At 36.6% G+C, this 13248-nt stretch overlaps 1 protein-coding gene across 6 annotated transcripts in view; it reads right to left on the bottom strand.

Annotated features, from left to right (window-relative positions):
• Positions 1–2769: 2769 nt before the first annotated feature.
• Positions 2770–13248, bottom strand: part of RORA (RAR related orphan receptor A) — a 765082-nt gene continuing 754603 nt past the window's right edge. For all 6 annotated transcript variants that reach the window (XM_084968134.1, XM_021073474.2, XM_084968142.1 and 3 more), the window contains one exon: positions 2770–12404. In XM_084968134.1, the coding sequence (XP_084824260.1) occupies positions 12240–12404 (165 nt within the window). In that variant the 3' untranslated portion in view covers positions 2770–12239. The remainder of the gene's footprint in view (positions 12405–13248) is intronic.

The raw sequence follows: 13248 nt of genomic DNA, 5'->3' as shown, positions 1-13248 counted from the left end.
TGTTGTTGTTGTGGTTATTGTTGCTATTTCTTGGGCCGCTCCCGCGGCATATGGAGGTTCCCAGGCTAGGGGTCTAATCGGAGCTGTAGCCACCGGCCTACGCCAGAGCCACAGCAACGCGGAATCCGAGCCGCGTCTGCAACCTACACCACAGCTCAGGGCAACGCCGGATCGTTAACCCACTGAGCAAGGGCAGGGACCGAACCCGCAATCTCATGGTTCCTAGTCGGATTCGTTAACCACTGCGCCACGACGGGAACTCCTCATTCTTTTTTTAAGGCTGAGTGATATATATCATATCTTTTTGCATATCTACAGAATAAATTGGAACAATCACTTTGGAAGATAGTTTGGCAATGTCTTAAAAAGCCGAACATAAATTTACCATATAACCCAACAATTCTATTCCTAGGTTGCCAAGGAAAATGAAAACACAAGGGCTCGTATACAAAGGTTCACACCAATATGTATACCATATATTCTTTATCTGTTCATCTGTCAATGGACATTTAGTTTGCTTCCATGTCTTGGCTATTGTGAATAGTGCTATTATGACCATTGGGATGCATGTACCTTTTTGAATTAGAGTTTTCTCCAGGTATGTGTCCAGGAGTGGGATAGTTGGATCATATAGTAACGCTATTTTTGTTTTTTTAAGGAATCTCCATACTGTTTTCCACAGTGGCGTCACCAAATTATATTCCTACCAACAGTGTAGGAGGGTTTCCTTTTGTCCACACCCTCTCCATGAATGCCGCTCCGTTTTTGTTTGTTTGTTTGTTTGTTTTAGGGCCACACCTGCGGCACATGGAAGTTCCCAGGCTAGGGTTGAATTGGACCTGTCTGTAGTCGCTGGCCTACACCACAGCCACAGCAACGCCAGATCCAGCCGTGTCTGAGACCTGTATCACAGTTCACGCCGGATCCTTAACCCACTAAGCAAGACCAGGGATCACACCCGTATCCTCATGGATACTAGTCAGGTTTGTTAACCGCAGAGCCAAGACGGGAACTCCAAATGCTGGTCTTTTATAGGTAGCATTTAACTATCCCATTTAATGACAGCAGAGATTATTCCAAGTAGGATAATTAATGTAGGATAATTAATCAATTATTTGTATTTGTCTTTAGAATACAGTGTGTATTTTACAGGGAGGGTAAAGAAAGAATGGTAAAAGGATATGGGACTTTTTGGGACTATCATAATTCATTGTGAATGAAGCTAACATGAAAATAAACTTTTGTTCTCTAAGTACAGAACAGTTCATAGTTGAAGCAACTTCTCCCCCACAAAGAAGTCACTCTGGAATTAAAATAATTGTTTGAGAAGTCTATCAAGCAGATAAACAACAAATGGATTACTGAGATATGATTATATCCTACTAGAGTCAATATTTTCCCTCCCAAGGAGAAAAAAAAAATTGGAGTCAAAATAAGTGCACAAAGACTAGTTTGTTAGCTCCTTACAACATCAGAGGTAAATGACATTAGGAAAAACAGGATTTTTCTCAGCTCACAACTGGTGGTACAGGGAAAGGAAGAGTGCCTGTGAATCTAGTAGGAGGCTTCTGCCACTCTTGGGAGTCTAGGCTTGCCTGAAGAAAAGTTAGGGATCCATCAATGTGATTCATGATGTTTGTTATACATGACAATTTTGGAGATCATTTCAAATATTTATTTGACATGTAGGTATTGTGGAAAAGGCCATCTCAATTGCCTTTATTCTGACTTCAGAATATTTTGTAATTTGAATGTGCTTGCAATTACTTTGAAAATCATTTATGATTAGGTTTCACATCATTAAAACTGTGATATTTAGCTGATGTTAACTTTGTTGGTTCACTATGTGATCTACTTGAGAGAAGGTGTGGGGCTGGGATGGGGCTATGAAAGTCCAGGTAAAGTCAGATATTTAGAAAGTCTTTGGCTAGATTCTGACATTCTATTTTAGTGATTTCTAAAGCAAAGATGACCAAGTATGGTGTGCAGTCAGGATTTCTCCACCCCTACAATCACAGCAGATATCACTGATCAGTCATGGCACCTTTCTCCTTCAAAATCCTCCATTCTTTGGAGTTCCCGTCGTGGCTCAGTGGTTAACGAATCCGACTAGGAACCATGCGGTTTCAGGTTCGATCCCTGGCCTCCTCGCTCAGTGGGTTAAGGATCTGTTGTTGCCGTAAGCTGTGGTGTAGGTCACAGACGCGGCTCCGATCCCGCATTGCTGTGGCTCTGGTGTAAGCCGGTGGCTACAGCTCCAATTAGACTCCTAGCCTGGGAGCCTCCATATGCCCCAGGTGTGGCCCTAGAAAAGACAAAAAGACGAAAAAAAAAAAAAAAAATCCTCATTCTGCATTTCTGGCAGCTGCTACCAATCAAGAGACCTTATCTCACAACTTGAAATTTCTTTCTTTGCTCTTTCAGATCAAAGGGTAGCTTTATGTTTTCTCCCCTGCAAAATAGAATGCATTATTATTTTTAAAAGTATAGATCTATAGACCAGTGCTTCTATAACCTTAATATGAAAGCCAGTTGCCTGGGGATCTTGTAAAAATGCACATTCTGATTTAGTAGGCCTGGGATGGTGCCTAGGAACCTGCATTTCTAACAAGGTCAAGGTCACAGGTGATGTCAGTGCTACTGGTCTGTGGCCCTCACTTGGAAGAGCAAAATTCTATTATCCCATTAGCTGGAGACAAGATGTAAGCTAGGAAACGCTGTACAATGAAATTCAAGAACCAAGAAAAAAGAAGAAAAACCGGGCAAGTATTCCATTAGAAGCTGAAATTTTATTATAGGATAACAGTACATAAAGCACATCTAAAATTGATGTGTTCAATGCACTTTTAATAAAGGTAATGTAATATTAAAGGTACAGTTTCTAAGTACAATATAACAACATTCATATTAGAATGAAAATCGGAGTATTTAAAAGACAACATTAAATCTCTCTTTTTTTTACAGCTCGTATTTACAAAATGAATCAAAATATTTTTTTTTAAATTCAGGACTCAATAAAATAACAAACAGCTGGAAATAAGCAGACTACCATAAGAGTGAATTGAAAAGAAAAACCCAATGTAAGTGAAAAGTTGGATGATCCTCTAATAAAGATCATTAGCAAAGTTTTAGTACAATACTTTTTTTAGGATTCCCATAAATGGCTTGCATTTTTAGTGTGGCAGAAAAGGAATTTTTACATACTGTACACAAAACAGACAGCATATATTTATAGGTACAGTATTACTGTTTCCAAACTTGCATGTATATTTACAGAAGGCTGAGTTTGTTACTCACAGAGTTTTGTGAAATTTGTGTGCTTAATCCTCAAGACCTACACACAATTAGAATCAGCATTTCATGTGGTCTTTTAAAATGTGGCTTTAATACTTGATTTTAGAAGAAAGTGTTAACCATAAGGCTTGGCATACTTTATAAATTTACTAAAACAACCCAGGAAAAAAGTTTGAATTGGGGCACAATTGTTGTCATTTAACAATTATCAAATGCTGACATGTGCTGGCCATTGTGCAGACACAAAGAGATACAATCTCTATCCTCAAGAAGTTTAGGATACTAAGTGATGCTTAAAAAAAAAAAGGTCTTAGTCCCTTTCTAAGCGAAGCAGTAAGGAATGATGTGATTTGTATTAAAAGAGATTTCTCTCTAAACTGTAGCCAATTCACATTAAAAGGTTAACTATTAGCATGAGCTCTCATTAACCACATGATTGCATTTATAATTAAGGTAACAGCAACTCTTCCATAAAAATGGAAAATGTCTAGAATTGTGGGTAAATATTCAGTGCATGGAAGCCAATAACCATGGCTCGAGAATTTATCACCTTCAATTACAAAAAGTGCAGTAAACAGAAACATTTGCTCTATATTTATAAATTGCTCAAAAATCTTTGCTAAAGATCTTACAAATTCAGTAATATTACAGAACAATTCTAATCAATATTTAATAAGGTTAACTACATCCTTAGTTAGATATTTGATATACTTTGATTTTTAACAATGCCGATAGATCTTGGGAGAATAGGTAAAAGAGTTTAACTAAGTTCATTATTAAATGACTTTTAAAATGAAGGTCCTTCACTCAGTTCATAGAACTGGTTAAGGTCATATGAACACAGAACATCCCTTGTCAAATTTGCTCTATGGCCCATATTCTGCCATAATAGTGGACATCTCTTTACTTCTCATGGCTCAGGTAGGAGGGGAAAGGTTTATTCTGCCATCAAGCCACCAAGGATATTTTATATAAATGCCTATTATCTATAATAGGAGCTAAGTACACAACTCTGTCAGGTGCCAATAATAAGGTGCCTTAGTAAGAAAAAAATATTACTCCATTAAACTAGAGTGTTTCATTAGGATCTTGAAGGCCTGGCAAATTATTTTTCAGCTTAGGAGATACGGTATAAAGCCAAGTAGCAAACATAAAGTAAATGCTAATACATTTTCATATATCCATATTTATAAACAAATTCACCCTATAGATGTCAAATATCCATACTAAGGAAGTAATTTTATCCTAATTAAATACACTCTAGAATAATTTATATAATGATATTATGTATTTAAAGAGAAAAGCATGTCCCAAATCCAGCACTCTGATACAGCTGCCAGTTGGGCACAGGTAGAGATATATATATATGTATATATATACAAATATATAGTTATACTCAGTGAAATTAACAAGACCCAAAGGTGGTATTGTCTAGGAATAAAAGGGTTTTTTTTTTTGTTGTTCACAAAAGTAACGTATCTAGCACCACACATCAGAAAAACACAAAAATAGCACACTCTAGTTCTAAACAGCTATGTCTAAAATAGATTATATAGTAAAACCAGTATTATACAGCATATTGTGGATTTGATAAACAGATAAATATTTGCACTGAGTAGGCTGTTTATAATATAACATTTTTCTTATCTATACAGAATGAAAGCCAAAAAGTTAACTGTATAGAGATGTGCAGAACAACATTAAATATTATGACTCAAAAGCAGAGACGAAGGTAAATTTGAAAGAAGAGTAAGAGAGAAAATGTTTACAGGCCATTACAAGTTCTTAAGTTAATAGTAAATAAGGAATCAATTGCTCAAGTTGAAGAAAGCAGTAAACAAGAGATTGCATTTACATGCAGATGTCTAAAATTTGTATTTTTTTAAGTCTATGCACAAAAGTCATTTGTTTTATTGCTTGACATTCAGTTATGGCTAGATTATTTAACCTATTTTTTTCTTTGTACTTTGGAAACAAGAATATTGTTAAAGGTGCCATAAAAATGGACAACATTGAAAACGGTTTGCAAATAAACCACCTAACACTGCAGTTCTTTATACATATTAAAAGCCTTGTCTGGGGTTTGTCATATGTTAAATATATTTAAACTGGGAAAATATGTTGTAGCTTGAAGCCTCCCATTGGCCCAAACATCCAATACAAAAACACATCTCCACAAAAGGAGCAGGCAGACAATACAGGTACATTTAAAGAAGCAGCCAGCTAATGTCCTAATGTTTAAAAATTTACCACTGTTGTAGATGAGATTTCAAACCATTGTGGATAAGAAGAGAATTTTGGATTCAAGAAGATGTGTACAGTACATACGGATTTTTTTTTTGTGAAATCATATTCACTATATTGCTCAAGAATTATCTGCATTTACATATGCAATCTGTTCAATAACCAAGTTCCTAGAAATAGTATTCATCCACATTAAAGTAATAGTGAGAAAGGAATCACACACGAACACTGGAGAGAATTTAATTGCTCTTAGAGAACAACATAATGGCACATGCAGCTGTCAAAGCTAATACCAAGCTATCTTTCATCAGCATTTTGAAGGAAAAAAGAAAAAGAAGTGTGATATTGCTAAAGTGGCAAACACACTAAATGTCAACAGCAAACACGGATTTTCTAGGCATCTATTGAAAATTCTCATAGTCACTTTCTTAACACAAGACTCCATGTTATGTTGCATTGCTGAAAACACACTGTTTCTATTTGGATTGAATTTTCTGTCACTCATCCATAAATAAATAAATGAATGTATTTATTGCTCTAAGTTCTGAGGGTCTGGTTAAACATGGAGATGCCCCATCTATGATGTCTCCTTGGTATGAAGCCAGGCTTCTGATTTATTTTAAAAATTGCACTGAGAGCCTGACAAAAATGATGTCACTTACACAAACAAACAAGCAAATAGACCCAGAAGTGAAACCGATTACTTTTTAAAGACATTGCTTGCCAGCCTTCTCTTTTCTTAAGAATGAATAATGATAGGAAGGTCTCTTTCATAAAATCTGGTGGAACCTCTTTAGTAATACTAGTGTTTGGGGAATACAATGAAGATCTGCATCAAAGACTTTTAGCAACCGGTGGACATTTACTGCTGCAACTGCGTTTATGGGCACACATAGTATAAAGTTATTTTTATGGGATTCTGCTGTGTCATATCTTTATAAGTAAGAAGTGGCAACAAAATGTCACAATATATAAACATGTCAAAAACCTCTGTGTGTATATATGTATATGTGTGAGTGTGTCTGTCTATGAGGGTGGGGGGGAGAGAAAAGATTTCTGCCATTTTTACATAGTCTTTATTATCAAAATAAGCAAGGTAATGATTTCATTTTTATCTAAACCAAATGGAGTCATCCCAACTTATGCTCTGCCATGGTGGTAAGAAAACATACAGAGCTTCTTTTTGAATGGGTATTCCAGGTGTGGAAGAATCAAAGCCAACAATTACACTGAGGTTCACTGATCTTATGGAAAGTAATATAAGGAAATATTACTTTCAAAATATTTTAAAATGCATTTCAAAAAAATGTAAAATGTGGGAGTTCCCTGGTGGTCTAGTGGTTAGAACTCAGTGCTTTTACTGCTGCAGCCCAGATTCAATCCCTGGTCTGGCAATTGAGATTCAACATCAAACTGCTGCACACTGCAGTCAAAAAAACCCAAAAAACCAAAAAACCAAAAAAACAAAAAAAACCCCCCAAAACCCACCATAAAATGTAACCCTAAAAGCTGTCTCACACTGCTGTTTTACTGGTGGATTTGTTTGTCTTCAAATACTAGGTCTTGTATTAATTTAACAAATTAAAAACTACCAATGCAGAAGTAGAAGAATTGCGTTATATAAAGGAATTTTTTGGTTTGTTTCTAGAGGAGAACACAGTGAAATGAGTTATTTGCTGGAATTTAGGGGAAAAAAAAAGAAACATGTATCCACCTTTACCTCTCTCACTGCACTGATAGGGAGGGCTCTCGTGTCATGATTTTTAAAATGTTCATCCATCCTATGTAGAATTTGAAATTGTTTTTCATATCTAATGCCATAAGCATATTGACTAAGACTACTGAGAGAAAGGGTAAGTGGAATATGCAGAACTGTATTTTGAATGATGCTTTTTGTTGGTATATTACTTATGAGTTTATCTTTTGAACATGCTGGCATCACTTTTTACTGCTTTGGAATTTATTCAGTGTTTTTAAGCACATAAGACTGAAGAACACATACAACTTGAACTCAACAAAATGAATGACAGTGAAGAGTTCACACACACACACACACACACACACACACACGCAGTTCTACACAGTTCACTTGTGCCTTGGAGGGATAGTATTATCATTATTATTAACAATACAAAACACAATTTTGTCCCAGTAGTACTGGCCACCCTGTTTTAAGAGTTTTAGAGGATCCCTGAGCACATTGTTTCTGACTCTTAACCCCAACTCCAAAATGATAGGGCTTCTATTGTTGATAGCAAGATGGATTGTCATTCACAGTAAGTCAATCTAAGGTGCTTAATTACCCTTTTTGTTCACCAATCAGCACAAAGAACTGTCAGAAAATAACTTTTTATTATTATAATTATTATCTTCAAATAATAGTACTGGAAGGACACACGATTTAAACAATCAATGTTTGAAACAGTGGCTTTAGGATTATTATCTGGCTGCCCCTCAACAATAACACATGATCCAATCGACATTCCTTAGCCAAAAACAAAAGGCAAAAAAACCAAAAAACCAAACAAAAAAACCAAACAAAAAAAACTGTACAAATATGTATTTTTCCCTGAGGGATCAAGGTACACCCGCAAGTGCTCTATGTACATATTGCACTAGAGAGGAATGAAGAACATGTGCAAAAAAGCAACAATGAGAGAAGCTTACATCTTACTTAAACCTTTTCATTAAAGATTCTACTAGGTTGTTTTGCATTTTGGAATGTCGGAACACAAACAGCTATTCCTTAGTCTAAAACTAAAAACATATATTTCTACTATGGCACATTCAATGAAATAAAAAGTTTTCCAAAGACAGATAGACAAAATTCCATCAAGAAAATAATACAAAGTTTGTTTGTTTGTATTTTTTTTTTTAGAAAATTACATTACTTTCTTTCTTTGTTTCACATTACAAAATCTTTTTTTTTTCTTTACACAAATCACATTTTATTGCAGGAATATTTCAAGTGCCATCAAATATTTATAGAAGGGTTAAAAAAATAGAAGTCTCTCTAAAGTGGTCCAGACAAGGCTTTGTATAGAATAAATCTTTTTTTTTTCCATCTTCTACTTTTGATTTAAGTATTTTGAATACATTTTCTTTTCCATTGACACTTAGTAGCCTAGAAGCGGTCCGACACACACACATACACACACACACCATACACACGAAAACCACACACACACACACACAGACACACACACGCACGCACGCTCTCTTCTCACCTGACCCTCAGCCCACCCCCACACGCTCACAGAGATCTGAATATCCACACTGTAAAGAACAACCAAACTTAGAAGCAGTGTCTTAAGTCATATTTTCTTTAAGTTAGGGTGAATCAGGATGCTGAAGGTTTCAAAAAAACCCCTATAGCTTTAACGCAAATTAGGATGCTGAACACTTAAAAAAAATCCATAGCTTTAACCACAATTTGCAAACTGCCCACAAAAGCACTTTCACCTGCACTTTTGATTTCATTGTGACCAAGGCCAGTTTCTTCGCAATATAATGCAACCATCTGGACACCACTGTAACTGAAGGTATTTAGGCTTTCTACAAAAGCCTTACTTAACCTATGCAAAAAAAATGTTTTATTAAAGGCATTATCGCATCCAGGATAACACTGATGTGATTTCAATCTTTAAAAGACTATTGGACATTTAAATTTAGGAAATATTAATTATAAGAACTATTAAGAATAATTGTTCTGTATCACGAAGCATTTTGTGTCATCACACAGGTGTTTCTATAATAAGGAAGAAAACAAAAATACAAAGGTTTTCACATCCTTCTATGTATTTCATGTTTTTTTTCAACAGAAATTATTTAACTTCAGATCCCAACTTCAGTCCGAATAATAGTTGTTCCCTCATTCCACCGAGCACGCCTCTACTACTCTGTTCCTCCACTGTCGATGTACTTTGCTCTTAAAGTCCACACCCTGTTTTTCTTTCAGAAAGACCTAGTAGCAGCATCATGTCAATGTATCTTGGTTTACTCTAAAAGCATGTCACCATGGTGTGACTATTGCTGAGTTTAGAGTATCATTTTTTTTTCTTTTTTTGCATTAGGTACAAGCAAAATCCTTTCTGGGAAAACAAATTTAAATTCAACATTGTGTTCTCTCTCACCCTCAGAGAAGTTAAATTAGTTCTCATCATTTCACAAATGGACACTGGAATTAGGTTTAGTTGCTCTTTAATACGCTAGCACCTGAGGCTGGTCATATTCAGAACGCTTTGGTTAAAAAGAAGTTAATACACTTTAATTAAACCCTCCCCAAATTTAGTGAAGCAGAATGACAAAAAAAAAAAACAAAAAACAAAAAAAAAACAAAACAAAAATAAACAAAAAACCCCAAAACCAAACCAAAATAAAGACACAGTGTTTCCTTCCCAAAGGAGAAACAAAAGGAAAAAAAAGGACAAATAAATAACTGAAGTAAGCTTGTTACTCTTTTCAGAGTATAAATACTATTGATCTTTAAAGGAACTATGTTTATTTAAATTAAGAATTTGATTTAACCCTTCTTGCCCAAATATAAATACTATAGGTTGATAGTTACTTCTCTATATAAACACGCTTACAAAGTTTTATATGCCTGTAAGAAATTTTAAGTAAATATTACTCTGCTCTTCTATTTATGGTTAAGCCCTTACTATAATTTTGAAAAAACTTCTTTTAGATGTTATTTAGGCTTCATACACACTTCTGTGTGACTAATCTCTTCCCGTTTTCCAAGTCTCTTAGGAAACAAGTCAGAAAGTCAGCAGAGTTAAAGACAGCGTGGAGGGTGCTGGGGAGCTTGTGCGTGCTGACCCAGCAGACATCAAGAACTGAATTTCTGCAGAAGATTCAGGAAGGACCCTGGTGGTAGAGAAGACACTTTCTTCTCTGTCAAGGGCTGCTTGGAACCTCCCACCTTTACACTATGGGAAGATGTCCTCTTTTCAGTAGAAACATGGTCTTTGAGGTCAGACCTGAAGTCTGAATCCCATTCTGAGTGTGACTAAAATCATCTAAATGCCTACATGCCCCAAAGTTACTTATTTTAAAATATGCACACTTGTCTGCTAGACTGTTCCTTTTCCAGTTCCTTTTCCTCCTCCACTGGGAATTACTTAAAAAACAAACAAACATGAAATTAAACAAAAATAAGTCAATTATTTCCCACCTGAACACAAGCGCCACACAACTTTCTAACTGCTGAATAAAATAAATTACAACCCACAGTTTTCTAAACAGAGATAAATACCAAAGTCAATGTTTGCTGTTTGCATCGACTTCACTTTAAAGGCTTAAAGTAGTTAATATTTAAATAAGAGAAATGGTTCAACAGCATATGCCTCCTTTGCCCTCCTATCCATTGACAGTGAACTATGCAGAACAGTGTTCTAGCATGATACCATCTAGAGGCAATTAGTCTAGAAATGGTTCACCCTGAGATAAACTCTCAGGGTTTCTAGACTGTACCAAGAACATAAACATTCACAAAGTAAATGTGTGCATTTGCTCTGGATATAATCTTTGGGTCCTTCTTCCTACAAATCTTGATTCCAAGAAATACTCTGGTTACTGAATTGCTCTCAAAGCACAAGAGTTCCAAGTTGAGACTGAGTCTACATAACTACTCAATTGTGTAAAATAAGCCTCTCCTCCTCTGCCCCCATGAGGTGGCGTTTTAAAAAGCTTTAAAAGATGATGTGCATGAGGGTGTAAGTCCACAGCACGAACCAATCGTTCAACTTTGTATGAAGCATAAACACATCTATCCTTGGACTTGCCCAAAAGCCAAGTACAGTTTAGGGAGAGTTCCATTTCTAATTCCAAACTCACATGTTAAAAAAAAATTAATCCAACAGCGTGATTTCTAGATATGACCAGCCAGTCTTTGAAAAGTAATTGTGTAAACAGCAGCATAAATACCTCCCAACGTACCTTCCAAGCCTTCTCAGTTAAACTTGTGTTTCTGGTGCACATGCGACACGACAGTGAACACGCTAGCATTTAATTTAAAGAAAAAAGGTGCAAAATGAAAGTGCCTTATCAATTCAACAGGAAAAGCTACACCAGTAACTACATTTTATATTAATTAAAACAATATATAAACAATATCTCTTTTAGCTATATATAGTCTTCATGCCCATTTACCCTGTAATATATTATAATGCTATTGTTGCTAGTGCTATGGACCCTTTTCGTGCCATCCTGCTGACTGGCAATAATCGGTGAAAAAATAAAAACTTCCTTCATGAGACAAAGAGCAAGTTGTGCAAAGTAATGCCGCAACCTCCGCTATGCACACCAGTCACCGATTAGTGCTGGACTCTCTGTTGTTACTGACAGATTGGTGACTCTGTCGAAAGTCTGTGGGCAGTGAGCTACAAGAAAAGGACATCCTCCAACTTTAGTACCCGCCTTCTGTTGTGAACAGAGGTCAACGATCAAGAAGTCGAGACAGAAAAAGGGTCCATATCTGTAGGCATAATGGAAATCATATGCATGAGAAAAACAAGTTCAACTTTTATTTGTTTTCTTTGTTTCCCCTCCTTTGCCTGACCCCGATCACCAAAGGATGTGCAGTGTGTTGGCGCTCCAGGTCTGTGCAGGGCCATATAAAGTGTCTTGGTTAATTTGTTTGTTTGTTTGTTTTTCATTGTTTGGACTTCAGACATTCTAGAAGTGCTTAGGTGATACATTTACCCATCGATCTGCATGGCTGGCTCAAATTCTGAAGTGAACAACTCCTTGTATAATGGAGGAAAATGAAGTCGCACAATGTCTGGGTATATTGCTTTAAACGCCATTAGCTTTTCTGTATGTCGTCCACATAAGGCTCTTAATGTAGACACCTTGCATATTAACTGTAAGTGGAAGAAGGACATGGGGTCAGGAGAGAAGAGACATGAGAATCACAAATCAGGGAATCTGGATGATCTTGACAACATTGTTTATAATGGGGCAACGCACTTGACGTAACCTAAATGTCCAGTAAGAGAGGGACGGTAAACATAAATGATGATGGAGTCATAGCATTGACTGCCAGGGGTACACGAAATGTGATTTTGCAAGCAAATAATTTATGAACCTGAAGAGAGGTTCATAAGCGAAAGAACCCAAGTCTCTCACCTCCTTCTCCTATTCCAACATGCTTCCTGCTCTACCATCCTGAACCCCACCCTCCACCTCTAGGGAAAGAGATGTGAAGATGGAGAAGAGGGCAAGGGGCAGCCATGGGTATGTGGGGTCACTGCAACTAGAGATGACGGCCACTCCTACAGATCTTATGCAAAACGAGTACTAGTCTACTCCAGTCACAAGTTTTGTCTTGAGAAGGAGCTCTGCCTCCAACAAAGCAATTCTGGGTCTGAGCAAAAGGCCGTGATGGAAAACAAACAAAAAGAAGAGTCAGCAGGCTTGGGGGAAGTCTCAGCATTGACCATTTACCAGCTGAGGACAATACCTTGACTTGCAAAAAGGCTTTCTACATGCCAGTGCACTGTACAGGGCAGAATACTTATTATCTCAACCCAGAATAATCCTAAGAAATGTTTCCACCAGAACATCACTCCTGCCCATCTGCTGGGTGCTCTCTATAATCAAAGACCCTAATGGTACCCTTGCCTTGAGCATGAACATGGAGGAGAGTTCTTCTTTCCATCTCCCATTTCTGCCTCAGTGTCTCATTTAACAGTGCAAAATCAACAC

This window comes from Sus scrofa, chromosome 1 (genome assembly GCF_054392235.1).
Source record: "Sus scrofa isolate SSC_HxYL_T2T_F1_AM1 chromosome 1, Sscrofa_HxYL_maternal_Yorkshire_Landrace_v2.0, whole genome shotgun sequence".
In the NCBI taxonomy this organism is placed as follows: Eukaryota; Metazoa; Chordata; class Mammalia; order Artiodactyla; family Suidae; genus Sus; species Sus scrofa.
Note: the sequence above shows the minus strand (reverse complement) of the source record. Positions and strands in the feature narration are given on the sequence as shown.